Here is an 18,008-nt window from a genome sequence, read left to right as displayed (position 1 = left end):
CTAATGCCATCGCTGGGATTCTCTGAACCATCTGCGAATCCTGACGCTAACAAGAACACGTCGCCGGCTTTTCTCGAATGGGACTATCCACCGCGGTGGGCCCATTACTAGTCGTAGTGGGACTAGTAACGTATCAGTCGCGGTGGCTCAGTGGTTAGCACGCTCGGCTACTGAGCCAGTGTACCTGAGTTCGAACCCGACCGCGGTGGCCGCGTTCTGATGGAGGCGAAGCGCAAGAAGACGGCCACTGCTTTGCGATATCAATGCACGTTAAAGATCCCCAGGTGGTCGAAATATTTCTAGAGACCTCCACTAAGGCACCCCTTCCTTCCTTTCTTCTTTCTCTCTCTCCTTCCTCCTTCCCGTACTGCTCTTTTGGGTGTCCAAGGAGACGTGAGACAACTAGTGCGCCAATTTGTTTCCTCAAAAGAAAATTTTACAAGAGCTGGTATCGTTTTCTCTTAAACCAATAGGCTTTTTAAAAGGGTCGGCAACCACTTGCATACCGCGTTCTCTTCTGTGGCGCCATAATTTCTCAAGGCAAGGGAGTATTGGTCGGCATCGCGAAATTCTACTCGTGTATGCAAGGCGTTAGGCAGGAAGACGACAAACTCGCTGTCATAATCAAAGTCATCACATATGGTAGGCCATTGTCGTGACTGTAATAGTTGTAGGCTTCTTTTTGTGCCAAGAGGCATTTTATCAACACACAGGGATGGACCTCCATGAGAGATTAGTGACTTTTACGTATCAATAAACTATCTATTGCGCTGACTGTGAAATCCCAGACGAAGACAGTTCCATTTGTCGAAACGTTTACAAGCAAACTGAGGTTTTTTCCCTCCCTTGCTCACTTCGTGAATATCAAGAACCATCAGGCCAGCCGCTCTCTACTATGAAGGTACCCGCATATTTAGATAGCACGTGGAACTAGCCTCTTTTTGGCTTACATTTTTGGAGAGTGAGTACGACGCTCCCATAATGATTAATATCATATCCGCGGTCATTTCACTTCGCATCTCTCTCCTTACTTGTTGCTCCTCTTTTCCGGTGCTTTCCTATTGTTTGCCTTTTTTTGTTTTTCTTCATGTAATTTTTTTTGTCAATTTTTTTTTCGAGATGCTTCATATAGTCCATGTTTAGTAAGGATTTATTTATAAAAATCTCGTGCGTTGTGTCGTGCCTTTTCCCGCTGTCCTCGTCCTTTGCGCTTCGATGATCATAGATGCTTTACTTTCTTCCACTCTGTGAAGTTCGGTCCCCGAATCATAAAGATTTGCCGCCAGCAACAGCCTTATGCAAGCAATAAATGACGTCTGTGATTAATGAAATCGCAAAACACCGCACTAGATCAAAATGATAGAGCGTTTTCATAGCGTTTAGACTTTACAAAAGTGGTAGACACCGTTAGACATGATGCATTAGCTTTTAAAGGGCAGATATATAGACTTTATGGCTCTTGCTTGTCGTTTTTATGAAACTACCTGCACGAGCACACTCAGATTCTAACATGCAACAAAATTTCGAGCGACAGACTAGGAATTTAAAGTGCCATTCATATGAGTCAAGTTTTAGCTCAGCTTTTGTTTAACTTCCGTTTCAATTACCTAGAAAGCTGTGTATCCCATTGTCACTTTCTGAATTGCTGACTGCATGGTATTAAGTTCAATCATCAAGACTATAGATCCTATTCGCTATCACATTTGTCAGCCGCCAGGAGGCTCCTGCGTGGCAACATTGTACCCCCCACCCATCCCCACAGCTGCGATACTGTTGCGAGGTTCAAGAACTAAAATTTCCAATTCAGGGGTGTTCATGGGTCGAAAAAACTCTTCACAAAGGCTTACTCTGTTTCAATAAAAATATACGAGGAACTTCAGCGGCTAAAGTGGTGAAAGGCGAAAGCCTGAGTGCTGATCTGCTACGCGATTGTTCACTTTACATTCTGTTGGTGCATTAATTAACTGCCAACTAATGACGCTTAATCTTTGCCTTTAGGAGTGGAACGCGTCAGCGTGTTGTAGTAGTCCACGTAACGCCACCACCCGTTCGGCGCGATGCGTTGCCATTTGAACGCAACGCTTTTTGAACAAAGGAAATGGCGCTGCAAGTCTCTGTGATCACGGTGGACACCTGAACCGCACCGTACAGGAAGGAGTGGAGTGAAAGAATAGATAAAAAGAGGGGCCGGAATGAATCAAATGAAAATTGTATTTGAGGAAAGGAAATTACGCAGTAACTGTTTCACATATCTCGGCGGACACCAGTCGAAAATTGTATTTGAGGAAAGGAAATTGCGCAGTAACTGTCTCACAAATTTCGGTGAACACCTGTCAGAATTCGCGCGCAGTGACATCACGACTATTTCGACCAATCTGAAACGCGGACAAATTTGCTAACACGTCTTGGTCACGACAGTATGAGCCATTAAAGGCTCTCGCCATAAAAATTACGAGGAACTTTAGCGGCTAAACTGGTGAAAGGCGAAAGCCTGAGTGCTGCATTCTGCTACGCGATTGTTCACTGCACATTTTGTTGGTACATTAATTAACTGCCAATTATTGACGCTTAAGCTTCGCCTTTAGGAGTGGAACGCGACAGCGTGTTGTAGCGCTGCCACGGAGTCCAAGCAACGCCACCACCTGTTCGGCGCGGTGCGTTGCCCTTTGGACGCACCGCTTTTTGAGGAAAGGAAATGGGGCTGTAATTCTCTGTCATCTCGGTGGACACCTGAGCCGCACCGTACAGGAAGGGAGAAAGTGTGAGTGAAAGAAGAAAGAGGGGCCGCAATGAACAAAATGAAAATTGTATTTGAGGAAAGGAAATTACTCATTAACTGTCTCATATATCTCAGTAGACACTAATCGAAAATTGTATTTGAGGAAAGGAAGTTGGGCAGTAAATGTCTCACATATTTCGTTGGACACTCGTCAAAATTCGCGCGCGGGGACGTCACGACAACTTGGGTTAATCTGAAACGCGGACAAATACGCCTTGCTCGTCGCTAAATTGGTTTTTGAGGAAAGGAAATGTATCTGTCTCTCATATATCGGTGGACACCTAAACCTCGCCGTAACGGGAAGGGAGGAAGATGGGAGTGAACGAAGACACCGTATTCACTAGACGCACCTTTGTTCATTCCAAACCATCGATAGCTCATGTCCATAGAACATAACATCGCTGTAATAAATACCATGTTGAAGAAAAAAAAAGCTGGCATGGCGGAGTGGTAGCGTGCTCGACTCGCACTCCGGTGACTGGGGTTCGAATCCCAAGCGCGGCCAATTTCTTACTGGGTTTTATTTATTTATCTGCTCTGACTAGAAAGGTTAGACTAATTGGTTAAGTACGGAATTAATCAAACTCAGTCAAACGTACTTGGAGCATCACAATACGATCCCTTTAATTGGTTGCATGTTTAGTAGCCAAAGTACAATTGGATCTGTTTGAAATTCACGCACTGTGACGTCACAACCGTTTCGACCAATTGAAAAGCGTGACATTTCTGTCGACAGCTCCTGCTTACGACGATGAGACATTAAAGGCTTCCGCCTTAATATGCTTGTCTAAAGACGCTGACAATAGTCCCCTCCATCACGCGTAGGGGTGGATGTAGTGCTCAGATTTCCCGGACAACAGCAGTTGTCTTATTCGCGCCGCGACGCGATGCGACCGCCATCTTGTTCTCACCATGCTTGCTTGCATTGCAACACAGCGCTAATAACGTAACCTGAATAATATCTATACTAAAAGGGTTATTAATCTTCATCGACAATCTCTAGGCATAATGAAGCAATTTTTATAGGAAATTAATTACAGCAAATAGATTAAAGAGTAAACTAGCACCTTTCAAATCCTATCAAAAGGAGGTTCCGGCTCTCATCTCGTTGGGATAGGAGCAACTTCATTCAGTTGTAAAAAATTGAGCTCTTTGCTAGTCGAGTATGCTGAGTCCGGGAAATATTTAAATTTGCGCTTTCTTTGAGCATGCTGTCCGCTCCTCCTGACTGCGGGAGGGGGGGGGGGGGTCTGCGCGCTTGCCCGTATTTACGTGACTACGCGCAGCTCTTGCTAACAATGATTTGATTGGCCCTTCCACGAAGCCTGTGCCTTACACCTCTTCCCAAATTCGCTTTCACCACCTAGAAAGCGTGGTCGTAAGATGCCGCCAAACACTTCTAAACGCATCAAAGAAGCAGTGTGGGCGGATTTGGGGTGGTTAAAGGTAGTTTTTTTTTTTCGAGAAGGCTGTCTTGAGGCATAAGTCGAGAAAGGGGGAATGGTTGAAAGGAAAAGCTTTATAGCAGTCTTCCAGTAAGTGGACAGCTGGGCCCTAGAGAAAATAAATATATTAAGGAAGGGTTGGAAACAGAAATGGTTTAACAAAAAGCACACAGTGTTAACGCCTGCCCTCGTGAAGTTTCGTGACGTAAGCTGTGTAGCCTAAGCTGGTCAATTTCCGTATCATATGCTGAAATTTCTGTGCTCTAATATGCAGTGTCAGAGGCCTTTTATGATTCATATGTGTCCTTTTGGGCTCTACGTCAACATAAGCGGTTTGTCGCGCCTCAGGTGGGCACTAAATCTGATGAACGCACTAAATTCTATATGCCTCTGGCTGCATAATAAGCTTCGGGATCAGTTGTTCTGTTTGCATATTAAGAAATAAAAGAAATCTTTTTTGATTAATACACTCAAAGGCATAATTTCATGCCAAGTGCTGATGACTGATTGTTTTTTTAAAACTTCATCAAAGAAACTTAAGCAACAAAAATTTATGGAACCATTCGGTTCGATTTTTTCGTTGATTCCGACTGCCAGGCACTGAAACTTAAGCACCTGCTTGGGTTTGGCACGCCCACAGAATGTATTCTTCTTTACGGGGTAAATACACACATGATTGTTAATGGGATGCAATGCGTTGCCGCATTCTGCAATTGCGTGAGGCCTTCTTTTACGAACATGCCGACCATGACATCGTGTCGCATGCACTTGCAGTTTTTTGGCTAAAATTCACATCGCTTCGGCCAAGCGTCGAGTCATTTCGGCCAAGCTTCGGAGAGGCAAACGTGAGGTGAACAAAGACTTTGACCTTTTATAAACAGAAGACACTCTCTCTCTGAAGCAGCGCCATCTTGGCTGAAGAGTCTCAAGAGGAACGTGCCGAACGGTTGGTCAAACGCCGTGAAAGCGATGCCGCTAGACGGGTTCACTTAGCCTCTAACGATGAATCTAGAGCACCAACCTTCGATGATGAATGTTGCTGTAGTTCTGCGTGCAAGTTTAATAACAACATGTCTAACTACAAGCGAAGCCTAAACGCAGCCGTGGGTCTGTAGCTATCACTACTGTCTCGTCGGTAAGTACTGTAAGTCGCGGAGCCCTGTGCTTTATTTTAGGTTGAAATAAGGTAGAAGTAAATAAACAAAAAGCCCTCTGAGAATGTTTGTACAACCCAGACGGAAAAGTAAAAAAAGCAAAATTTAGTAACATGTCTAAATGAAAAAACAAAAACTAACTTCGAGGAAAATAAAAACTTAATTGCGCGTGCTGACAGCAGTAAAGAACGAAGAAGCCAAACAAACATTACAGGCTTTTCGACGATACAGTCATGTTTGCTACGAAAGAGAACAGACGACCAGTAGATATTGTCTTGGTGGTGTAAGGGCGTGTTTTTCTTCAACATTAGAAATATCTGCGAGGTGTGCTTACTGGTGACTTGGCTTCTAACCCCCCCGCTGTTTACTCATTAGCCGATAATATACGCGCTTCTAGCAATAACCGACGAAACTTCGGACAAGGCAAGCTTGAATTCGGATAATTGTTATACATGACTAATATACACACTTTCTCTTCAATAGACCCTTATATGTAGAAAAAAAAACATTAATCAGGTTTCTCGTGCGAAAAAATGTGTTGCCTCATTTATACTGTACATCACCACTGCATAAAAGCGCTTCACCTGTTCGGGAAGAGTTTAAAATGAAAAAATAAACAACTTACAGTTCATTCCCGCAAACGAGTCCAGAGTTCCCATGTCGAATGGAGTAAAATAACTGCTATACCAAGTCTTGACACGCGCAATATATTTGAACATCTCAGAAAATTCCGAGTATGGGAACTACTATTAAACATTTTACTTGTGTCTTGCATTGCTCACAAACCGGTAAGGTGGTGTGCCGCCGGCTGTATACAAGTATACAAGTTTTTTCAGGAAAGGTGAACCCAAATATAAAGAGGCGTTTTGATATATCAAGATGGCTTCTCCACAGTTGTCATACCAGTGCTGGCGATTATCAAAAAACAGGCGCCTCATGTTAACTAAAAAGCTATGTCGCTAATTTCTAATAATTAGGTTTTCAAGCATTACCCTTAGGTGCCTGACGGTTACTGGATACATGTATCCAGCCGTAAGTGATATTTATATCTCTTTTAGAATTTCTAAAACGCGACTCCCGTCAGCGCTTTGCCTAAACATATTTCGGCCGGAGGCACTCGTACTTTTCGAACAGTGCACGCCGTTGCTGGCTGCTCCAGGCAGCACAGGGGAGAGAAGGTCATTTCACTTGTGTGCGTCAAGTAGTGGTATGTACTGACTAACATTACTTCGCGACTGGCTGAAGAAAAAAGGGAGCGAGATGGCGAACAACTATTGTGCCATGGTTCGGACAGTAATCGCGTTCTCGAAATTCTAAAATGCGGTATGACTATTACTAAAAACAGGCTACAAATAGCAAGTTGCAACCCGGTACGTAACTATAATAGTTTAAAAGTTAAAAATTACCGAATCCATGGTCTAGTCGGTTGATTATCCCTGTTGTATGCAGGAGGTGCAGGGTTCAGTCCCCAGTGAAGTCAAGTATTCACCAGTGATTTCATAGATGCAAGCTTTCCCCTGGCATGGTGATCTTGGCTGCTTTGGAGTGAAATGCTTGGGAAATGGGTATTCAATCCTGCCTTGAGTAGAAGAAGAATACCTTGTGTAAAGGCCCTTGCGGCACAAAAAGTCATCGCCGTCATCAAAACGTTAACAAATGGAAATTTTTTTACCATCTGAGTAGTCAGCATATTGAACAGGTTTGCGATGTCCCCTCAACACTGACTTTAAAACTCCGCAGAAACCATCACCATATCTCAAAAAGGCTACCTTTAAAAATCTGGGGTCAGCTTCCCAGCAATAGCTGGTGTAAAGAAGATATGTACACAACAAACGCTCGGCAGGAATATGTATTAATTGGGCACACGAGCGGGAGACTTCATGGCTCAGCGTTCCACAGTTGCATCAAGTTGTCCATTGTAGCCTCGAAGCAGCTATGACGAAACGATGTCACTCAGGCATATGACGAAGTCTTGCACAATACTCTAGACGCTGACGTGGCACGCCCCCTAGTCATGCACACAGTGACTTCCACTGAAGGGACGCTACGCTCTGTGCCTTCGTAATTTGCTCTTGTGACGCTTGTTACGTCGGCGTGCCGTGCAGTGCAACCAAGGTTTCTTAGCAGTTATTCACAACCCCCACGACGTTGACTAACTAGCAGTAATTAAGCACGAGGCGCAAGTCTAACAAACAAAAAGTATATACCAGCAGCAATAGTTTAATGCCAAAACAAGAATAAAGGTTAAGATACAAGTCACAACTACGGAATAAGAGCTCGCGAATGTTCAAAGCTAATTATGTACCCGATATGTCTGCCCGTCGGGACGTGGTTCAACTCGAACACCAGCCGAGAGAATGCGGACAAGGGAATGAACAGAGGACGCAGGCTGCACTCTGAATAAGGCGCTAAATATTCTCAGTAATACCGAAGCCGCTCTCAAGTAGGTGATATAAGATTTAAAAGCTGCGAGTCGTGTGAACTGTGGGAGGTTGCGGAAAGGGGGGAGGGGGGGGGGGGGCGGCACACAGTACGAAGACTGCAGTAGGCGAAGATGTGAAGGTGTGCATAAAGGTATGATCATGTGCGACATAGATAATGCCCCCGGAATTCTTGTAACGCTGCTTGAAATGGATGTAACAATTCTAATAGTTGCAAGGCATTCCTAATTCACACTAGAAGTACCATCTATAAGTTCCAAATTTATGATAAGAATTAGTGTGAGATCTCTTGTACAGAGTACATGTTTAGAGGAATTGTTTTTAAAATCCGGGCGCCGCTGTGTTTAGGGTATTCAAGGGAAACGCAAGCTTTTGTAAGTCACTGTAAGAAATGCATTTAAACTGTTTTTGATGGTATTAGTTTCAGAGGTGATCAAATTTATATGTCCTCTATATGTGGCTGTCATTTACTAAGAAAGGGTATTTCTAGTGCAACTATCAGGAGTTTTCAGAAAATCAGCACGCTAGCCGTGAGGAAAAACACGTAAATAGGTTTATAATGCCTAAAGCAGATGTAGGTAAGTACAGGATGCGTAGAGCCACCATAACATGAGACGCACAAAAAACAGCATGCAGAAAATGTGCAATCACGCGCGGCACGAGCTTTTATTAATAACGTGCTTTAAATATAGCTTAAGCGCTAAATTAGAGATGGTTCAGTGGTGTACTCCTTGCTGCGAAAGTTCGAAATATAATTTGAGTTCATTTAAGTCTCACACAAAATTTTCTTGAGAAAGTTGTAAACTATTACTTCATCCTTGATATTCCAACTTGTACACGTCATGAGATGGACTTTTTTTTTCGAACTACGACACCCTGATTGTGATCAGTCCTTGCTTTTTCCATCAGGATGTTTTGTTCTTTTTTAGTGAACATTCCGCTCTTTGTGAAAATTGCGTTCCGCTACCTGCATCTGTGAATAGGTTTTGCGTTACTTCTATTCAATGTAAAAAATTTTCAGGCACCCTGCGGAATCGAAGGGTTCACGGAAGTGACCGGACACCTGCCGAATTCGGCGGACCACGCTTACACGAAGGCTAAAATGGACTCCGTATGGCAGCCCTCGGCGTAAAAATATCTAAAGAAAAATAAATATTTGCAATGCACTCTGATGCAAAGACAATAATTGCGACTGCTGATGCTGCAAGGAGAGCAATTTGAGGGTACTTGTATTTTGGACGATGAACCACGATCAGTTACGTAAAAAGAGATGCGACGGAAGCTAAGAAAGGGTTCAAATGCTCTGGACAGACAGTCGTGTCCTGCACAAAGCGTTACCGATATCCCTTGAAAAAAAGGTTGTATGACGCAAATCGTGTTTGCCTTCCCGACACAGCACATATGGGGTGTGAGGGATGCCGTAGTATTGGGCTCAAGATTAATTTGGGCGCAGCCGGGATCGACGTCAGGATCGTGAGATCAACAGCCGAACACCGAAGCCACTTAGCTGCCATTGCGGGCCCTGCAAGAAAAAAGAAACCATGCAGACGATGCATCCTGCAAGTACTCAACTAGAGGCCAAAAACGTACAGACCAACAAAAACGACTGAAATCAGCAAGAGACACCTCAACAATCGATAGAAAAGGATTACTGAAGCGTAACGCACCGACTTTTAAGAACATGATGAGGAACAGAAAACAGTGAGGTTTTATTGACTCTCCGCAATTTGAGCGAGTACGCAACTATTTGAAATTTCCTAAGCCATCATCACTAAGAAGCTACCACAAACTTGAAATTTACCCTATGAATTCTCGCATACAGTCGTTCACACATTTGTCTAGAGTTCTCGAATGCGTGCTATCTGATGCTTTTCTGACAATCGCCGCTGTCTGGCAGGTTCAGAAGAGTTTTTCAATACATCAGGAGCTAAAACATGACCCACAGCAACGTGTGTGCACAATAATGTCTTGGTTCGAGCCTTAGGCCAATCGCAAATGACGCATGTGTGCTCCTTGATGCGTCGTTGGAGCGCTCTAAACAGTTGTGTGGACGACTGTACGGATGTGTACAAGTACAGTTTCTTTCTACGCATTACTGAAATTTGGAGCTCCATTCCTTAACATATTCGCGCTCTATCTTTGAACGATTTTTTAGATGCTGCAATTCGCAGCTGACACATCGATACTTTGCTTGTCCTTTTACTGCCAAAGTATTTCATATTGCAGTCATTGCTACCCTTTGTGAATTTTTATCTCCTGCCATAGCTTTATGCGGGGCTGCAGTATGCAAAAATAAATAAACTGGAGTTGGTGTCGTTCTAGCTGTCATAACGGAATAATTATACTGGGGTGGGGGGAAGAGGTATTTAGGTTACCTTGGTGATTTGTAATCTTTGCTATTTAAAGGAAAACTTGTCGCTCGGGTCGCCACGCTTTATCTCGTGGTGATGACAGGTAAAGCGAGATTTATCTGAAACGTCTGTAGCCCTGAGCAATTACTTCTATGTTGTTCGATATAGCCGTAGGTTCTCTCTGTGCGTTACCTCGAAACTTTTCCTCGGCTATTAATTGAACGCGGCAGAGAGCGGCAGTGAATCTGTTCGACAATCGCCGAGCGCGTCTGCTCTTGCCCCTCCCCCGCACACTTGTTCAAACAAGTATTACGGGCATACAAACAGTCGCCGCGCTTTACTGAGATCATATGAATATCACTGGCAGGCGCCTTTCTTTTTATTGATGTCAGGCTCGGACAAGACAGAAACAATATTGCGTACCGCGACCTACGCACTAGCAATGCGCGGAAAGGCTACTAGATATGAGATCATGTGAATATCACTAGCAGGCGCCTTTCTTTCTATTGATTTCAGCCCCGGACGAGACAGCAACGATATTGCGTACCGCGGGCTACGCACTAGCACTGTGCGGAAAGAGTACCGGATATGCACATTGTATCAGCATGACAATGGCTAACTTACACAGTGAGGTTTATTCGCCACCTTCGATTTTGCGATGCTTTTACAGCTTTTGTTCTGCAACAGGAACTGGAACTCTCCACGGTGCGAACAGTTTGGACTTCAGCGGCGCCGCTCTCAGTCCACAAACGCTCGAATGAGCTTTTTCTGACGGCCGCGTCATTCCGCCGCTAAAGGCGTCGCATTGCTCGGTGCCCTCGTCATGCGACCTCTCGCTACTCTCGGCGCAAAGACGGCGCAAACCCACATCTTTTTTTCTCAGTCGAAGTGTTTCTCTTCATTCCGGAGCACATCTCGGCATTGTGCGCGCCTTGGGCGTTCTCGCTTTCCGGACCGGAAGAATGCAAATTCAAAACTAGAAAAAGCAGCACTGCAGAGAAACAGGAGAGGGAGAAGTTCGAGAGGGCACGCGGCGGGGCGGCCGAGAAAAACTAAGCATCAGGGCAGCCAACGCTTTCGCTGCTCTCGGAAAGGAGCGGGAAAGAATGGCAACGAGTCGAAAAGAAAGTAAAGCGTAACGCGCCGCCAAAGTGGGACGACGGACGCAAGAAGAAGCGCCCGGCGTATAAAAGCACCGGCCACAAAACCGCAGCGACGCACGCATCGCTCCGCATTGCACAGAGTTGAGAAGGGACAGGAAGCAGTGCACCGTTGCAGAGATGTCCACGGGAACAAAGTCCACCTACGCTGCCTCCGCCGCCGGAATGCTCGCTAAGGTGAGCGCACTCCTGGAGGGGGCGCCAATAGAACACCGTCAAGGATATCTCGCGGGCTATCTGGCTTTCAGTGTGTCACTCTGTCTGGACCCTCCTTGTCTTAGATGATGACACTTTTAACTGCCTTCAGCGGTACTCCACTTGAATAATCAGTTTTTCTGGCGCCTTCTACGGATTTCTCGATTTTGCAATGAGACTAGCATTTTCCACGCCCACTTCGGTGCATTCCACCCCTTACTGAATAGCACTAGTGAACTTTTATCAATCAACATTCTTTTCCTGCGCCTAAAGTCTTAAAAATTGGGGTTCAAAAACAAAATATGTAGTTTTCTCGAGAACCCTTGTAGCTAAACCTTCATTCTATCGGCACTCTCTCCATAAACTTTCATTTATTGTTCATGCATAATCACCGTGAAAATTTTTAGTTTATTTCTAATTTTACCAACATTTAAAATGTTCGATATGGCCGGCTGCGTTATTAAACAGGAATAGTCCTCTCCTCAGTGATACCTATACTCCCGAGTTTTAGTACTATGTGTTCTGGATCATTACAATTTGCTCGCCACAGTACCTTTGACGTTTTCAGTGCTGTTTACAGAAACTCTGGTATTAGGAATATCTGCGGCATCATTCAAGACACATGCGGCTGCCTTTGTGTTTTCGGTTCATTTGAATGCGTAATTCTTCATGCGTAAAGACACTGGGTCGTCTAAGTACAGCTTTATTGCAAGAAAGACTCAAGAAACTGCACTTAGTTGTGCTATCCCACCGCAACTATCCATGATAGCAGAGTAGAAGAAGCCCACTGTGCGCTGTTTATTTGACGCATTCGCCTAATATCAGAAGAGCGCGTGCCTGTCACACCATGAGACACGTCAGCGCTGCAGACTTGCCATATTCTGAGAGTATGACGAGGCGTTGCACTCGATGGGCACAAAGCCTAGTAGGAACTTTCGATAGTTTTGTCTAGTTTGAATACTCTTCGTAATCCTGCGCAGCATTGGGTAATAAGGTTCCGACTGATCAGGCAGTTGCTTGACGAGCCTGCACGGTAATTGGCGCAGCACACTACTTCGTTTCCTGCTAAATCTGCTCAGTGTAAGACAGATGCGCAGAATGTATTATGTCCGATGTATTTTGCATCACCGGAAGCAAGACTTCACTCCGATGGAGGATCTTGAACTGTTAATGGCCCGCTGCCAGAGAGAGCTGTGCCTTTTTTCTCGGCAAATGTAGTTCGGGGAACTACCAGGAAGAAAAATTTAGGACGTCGGCAAGCGCTCCCAAACACAACAGGCCTGAGCCAATATTTTTGAAATCCGTCTTTTTTCAAGGCTGAAAATATTTTTTGGCGCACCTTTTAGAGAGCCTTTTTCAACACTACCTTTAACTACGGTGAAACTGTGGAATATTTAAGGTACTGTTATGAACATACTGATGAGAATGATCTTTAGGTGCTCCGTTTGGGCAGGAAAATCTTGGTGTTAATGTCTCTTCTCCACGTTGAGCAGTGTAGTAAGACTACCACAGAAAATCAACTGGGCGCGTTTTTGACAATAGCGGAAAACTACAAGCAACTGAGAAGGGACTTGACGATATATTGATTTACATGGCGCAATCTTGAGATTCGTGGAATAACTGAGGTCATAAACAGCGTCCCGTTAAAAAATGCTCTAGCCCAGATTTTCTCGGCCTGACATTCTAAAACTGGTCATGTTTTTTTTTTTCAGTTCCTAGCTCTCTCTCTCATCGCCTGTGCCTGCGCCCAAGATCCCGTGGATGTAAGTAGAAACTCGGTTTCGCAACTTTAAATGTCCTGAGTCCGAGCGATACATAAGTTTACTATGACACTATTAACGCTGAATGATTAATAGAAGGAAATATAAAAATTAGCCGCGGCTAAAAACTTGAGGATATTGCGGATAATGATCGTGCTATAGAAACCTTGGTTTACAAAAAAAAAGAATTAAACGTCTCCTGAGGAAGTACGATGCATACGGGTAAGATTTACGGGCAGTCAGTTTTGCGTCCGTAATAGACAGCTACGATGCATGTGAACTACAAGAATGAAACAGTAAATCACGTTGATATTTCGAAAAACCAATTAAAAGCACTGCATGAAGACTGGGCAGATTCGACGAGGGGCTTGGGTATGTAATTCGAAGGGTCGCAAGTTTAAAACCTTGAAAATCTGAAAGGTGTCCTTAAAGCAGGGTTACAACATTTGTTGAAAAGAAAGGTGACATCCTGCGTTTCGAAGAAAGGTACCTGTAGCGTGACGTCCTTCTAGAGTTTCGAGTTGAGTTTGAAATTTAACTGCCTACCGTGGTTGCGCTGATTGCCGAAGTGGAAGTGTGATAGGAAAAAACCGCTTATATTATTGCACTACCCTTTGGGAACGCTCGCACGCTTCACTATTTTGGTCTTTACAGCTGCAAATGCAGAACCTTCCTTCCGAAGTGGGGCTTCTAACCCATTTCACCTAAGCGCTGTGCCATTCTCTCCCACTCCCATTACCCAGCCGCCACAGCCATACAGCTTCGGCTTTGAGAACGTGGACGAGTTTGGAACCCAGCTTTACCACAAGGAGCAGGGCGATGCCAGCAACGCAAAGAAGGGCTCGTACGGCTACAAGGACGCACAGGGCCTCTTCCGGCGTGTGGAGTACGTGGCCGACCTGAATGGCTACCGCGCCACCGTCGACACCAACGAGCCTGGCACGGCGCCCGGACAGACGGGAGACGCTGTCTACAACGCCAACCCTATCGTCGTCCCCTTGGCCAAATCGGCGTCCGCGCCCGTGCCGGCATTCGCGCCAAAGCCCGTCGGTGCCGGAGGCATTCAGCTACCGTGGTCTATCTCAGGCCTGCGTCAGTACCAATAGCAACAAATTTCCCGTAACAAGTTAGGGTTTCCTAAGCATCGTCCCGCCGAGGAAATTAGCGCCGAGGCTTGAAGTGTTCATCAGAATGAATTATTGGGTTGAAGGCATTTTAGTGGCGACTTTCATGAAGTGTGTAGGATTTTTAGTGTGCGTTTTCTTGCATTTCGAAATTCTCTTTCTGCGCCCTGATTTTTGAGTTCAAATTCTGTGAGGAAGTTGCGTTCTTTTTCTACTAAATGCTTCGCTAGTGATGTTTCCGCTGTGCCAATTTCAGACTTCAAGCTTTTGCTTTGTTTTCTTCTGAGTTTTAAGTGAGAAGGTTTCGTCGTATGCAAGCGTTGACTGCTTTGTGTATGGTTGCTTGTGCTTCGCATTTGTGTACATGTTTAATAAATCTGCAATATAAAACGGAGTACGAAGTCATTTTTAATGCACATGCGTGCCCCTGAATGCTTCCGTTTTCTAAACGTTTCAAGCACTGAGGTGTCATGTAATCCTAAAGGGATTTTGGAGTGTTAACTTTCAAAATATTTTTATTTAGTCTTTTGACGAGTAAAAAAATATATTTTTTTTCTGATATCGGAGACCAATAAATATTTAATGCCATATGTATAAACACAGAACTTCAAAGCTCGGTGTAACAGGGATTCATAAGGATACAAGACTCCATACAGGCTCAAGAATCCCTGAAGCTTTTCCTGGTTCAATGAATGGGCGTTTTTGTCTGAAGTCTGCACCAGGGCTTATAACTGTACTGCGGTGCTCTAAAGATTATTTATTAGCTTGTGGCTGGGTGCCCTTCATTAGAACCTCAGTGCTGCGGGAGCTTTGCAGTGGTACTCCCCCCCCCGCCAGTGAAATTTCAGGGGCCTAACAAGTTTGATTCACAGAACTCACAGCGCTGTCAACAAGACCAAACCACACGACCTTCTCTGCGGCCTTCCAAGTAATCAAAGGCCCGAAACCTGGAGAGCTAGAACAAGAGAAGGACTGTATTTGTTGATAATTCTATACCCTCCCTGCTTTTCAACCTAACATTGTACTTCGGAACCGGCGAACTGCATTTTAAATTCTTTTTGTATCATTTAATCAGGATTGTGAAGTTTTCTAAATCTTTTGCATTTGGTCTCCTTGAAAATGCGCTAAATTTTTTTTTATAATCACGCTCGCGAAGTTTGCTTTGGCCACGCATCTACAAAGCTTGCGCGGGAGCGTGGAGGATACGTCGTAGTAGGGACGTATTGTTAGTTGCGCGAGTAGTGGATATCAATCAGTGACATCATTACCGGCTGAGCCATTCTCATTACCTTTGGTATATTTTCTCAACAATTTACTCTACTGGTGCATGAAGATGGTTCCCCAATCACAGACACGCACTGGTACGTCACCGGGATCATCACCGCTGAGTTTTTAGAACAATTAAAATTCCTATTCGTTACTTTATTTAAAATTAATACATTGAGCTTGATGCAAATTCTATCTCCACTCTGTGTTTCGAGGCTTTCATGACTTCCTAGATGGGCGGGTGGGAGTGATTGGAGGTCGGTGCATGTAAACAGTGATCTTGTAAACTCAACATTTTCAATATATTACGTTTTTCATTAATCCGTACTCAGGACAATAGTTTTGCGAGACTGCGTCTATTTATTTCCATAGCACGAATCAGATTTTCAAGCATTTCCTGCGATGGTCTAGGTACGACTTTCTTAGAAAGCTTGTGGTCGGATTCCTACGCACTCGAAGGGCTAGGGCTAAGGTTCTAACGGCAGAATGCGATGTGGAAAGAACGACTGGAGAGGGGACAGGGATCTAGTGGCTTGCTCGCTATTAACAAAAAAGGCATTTTTTTTCATAGTTCGGAAAAGCACAGGAGAGCTGCGAAACAGAGCATCTCTTTGCCGGCGCATCGAGTAGCATCAACGAGGTACCCAAGGCTTAAATCTCAGTAATAGCGTGAAGAATAGTATTATGTTTTGTTTATTTTTAAATTTAACACAGTGCAAAGTGGCATTAACGAAATCCACGGCACCGTCACCTCTCTTCCGAGGTCAGAGGACTACGAAAATACACGAAGCACCACCGACTGCGTCGTCTGAGGTCATACCCCTTTCTGCATGCCACATTTGTGTCGTTGCTTCTACCCCTGGTTTGGCTCATCTTCTGGTACCGCGAAAGCCACTTAGCTTTTTAGAGCGCAGCTCTTTGGCGTCCGTTCCTGGGTTTCGCGTCGTCGTCGGCGTTGTCGTCGGCCTCGTAACCAGCTCCGCCCCCCTTTCATCCCCCCAGCGCTAGCAGCGACCGACTGATACTGCTGGATGCCGCTGACGCCGCTAGAGAGTCAAGATAACGTGACTGCATAGAACACCGTCGCCGCCATGCAGAAAGAGGAGGAAAGGGTCCCCCCCCCCCCTGTTCTTGTGTGGCGGATAGGGTGCTCTTCAGTTGCCGACGCGCCGGTTATTTCACGTAGGCCCCCGCACGTCGACGAATACGTGACCACCTTCCCACGGCTAGACCTGGTTCTTAGCGCTGCGGAAGCGAGGGTATCATATTGTTTGTGTCGGCATCGGCGGCGTGATCCCTGAAACCAACTCCGCAGCTGGGGTTGACTCACTATCGAAAAGGTGAAATAGCTTATTTGCTGCGCTCAAATTTCGCATTAGGAAGTAACGTAATCGTCGGTAATTTTTTTTTTCTGCTTTTAACACTAAATAAGATTACATTTTTAGCATGCCTTCGGGTACCTCCCCTCTTTCCCCTAGCCAACCCTCCATTTACTCATGTCCAGAGGCAGCAGCTAAACCAGCGGTGGGTGCAATATTGCGGAATACTGAGAAAAAACTCTGCGTTAAACTTTTTTAAAGTTCTTTTCTTACTATTTTTTATTTATTTTCCTGCTCCCTTTCTTGTTGGGTCAAGTTTTTTTCTTCCCCTGCCCTCGTGGCAAGTAGGAGCGACAAGTTCTCGCATTTTTCCACGAAGGTTGCTGCACGCTCACGCACCCTGTCGATCATCTCAACTCAGCTCGATACGCCTGTCAATAAGCTAGCCTGCGATGCTTAAAAAAGCAGAGGCTGCATCTGGAAATTGTATTTTCCTACCGCTTACATGTCCTGTGCGCTCTCCATTTTTTTTTGTGCGGGTCCCACTCCCCTTTTTCTTGTCCATGCTTATTTCTTTGTTTTTTACTTTCTGTTTTCTGTTTTCTCGCTCACCTGTTCTACGCCCAACCCGTATAAAAAGGGAAACATCAGTTACGACAAATCACTCTTGAAAAAGATCGGTCTTCCGGTCGAAAAGTCGAGTGAAACATGTTTCCTTTAACGAAGCGCATACTTCGCTTTACACTCCTTTCAGTAGTCAAGTACTTCATGCTGTCGCAATCTGTTTTCTTCAATGGCTGCCATTAATGTTTCAAAGGAAGTTTTCTGGAAATTTCCACACCACGCTACGACATGGGCTTTAATTGGAGATTCGCAGACGAAGCATCTGTACAACCACTTGGACCGGTCAATTCTGTGAGCCCCAACCTTCATTTCGCAACCCGCAGTCCGAATCCACAATGTATGAAGCCTCCTGGACTTGGTGCCTCCCAGTGTCACGAGACTGACTTTTCA

General features: G+C 44.9%; 1 protein-coding gene across 1 annotated transcript; it reads left to right on the top strand.

Moving 5' to 3' along the window:
* The first annotated feature begins 11,353 nt into the window (after nt 1-11,353).
* Nucleotides 11,354-14,644, top strand: LOC149344988 (cuticle protein 10.9-like). Its single transcript, XM_089542705.1, has 3 exons — nt 11,354-11,507; nt 13,238-13,288; nt 14,029-14,644. The coding sequence occupies exons 1-3, from the start codon at nt 11,451-11,453 to the stop codon at nt 14,389-14,391; spliced, it is 471 nt and encodes a 156-aa protein (XP_089398831.1). The 5' UTR covers nt 11,354-11,450; the 3' UTR covers nt 14,392-14,644.
* Nucleotides 14,645-18,008: the final 3,364 nt, after the last annotated feature.

Source organism: Amblyomma mixtum, chromosome 5, assembly GCF_055824585.1.
Source record: "Amblyomma mixtum isolate Tamu chromosome 5, ASM5582458v1, whole genome shotgun sequence".
Classification (NCBI taxonomy): Eukaryota; Metazoa; Arthropoda; class Arachnida; order Ixodida; family Ixodidae; genus Amblyomma; species Amblyomma mixtum.
This window is presented reverse-complemented; position numbering and strand designations above follow the sequence as displayed.

Coding starts and splice junctions, on each gene's coding strand:
- LOC149344988 (XM_089542705.1), top strand. CDS start 11,451: ATGTCCACGGGAACAAAGTCCACCTACGCTGCCTCCGCCGCCGGAATG. Junction 11,508..13,237: donor CCGCCGGAATGCTCGCTAAG/GTGAGCGCACTC, acceptor TTTTTTTTTCAG/TTCCTAGCTCTCTCTCTCAT. Junction 13,289..14,028: donor GCGCCCAAGATCCCGTGGAT/GTAAGTAGAAAC, acceptor CCCATTACCCAG/CCGCCACAGCCATACAGCTT.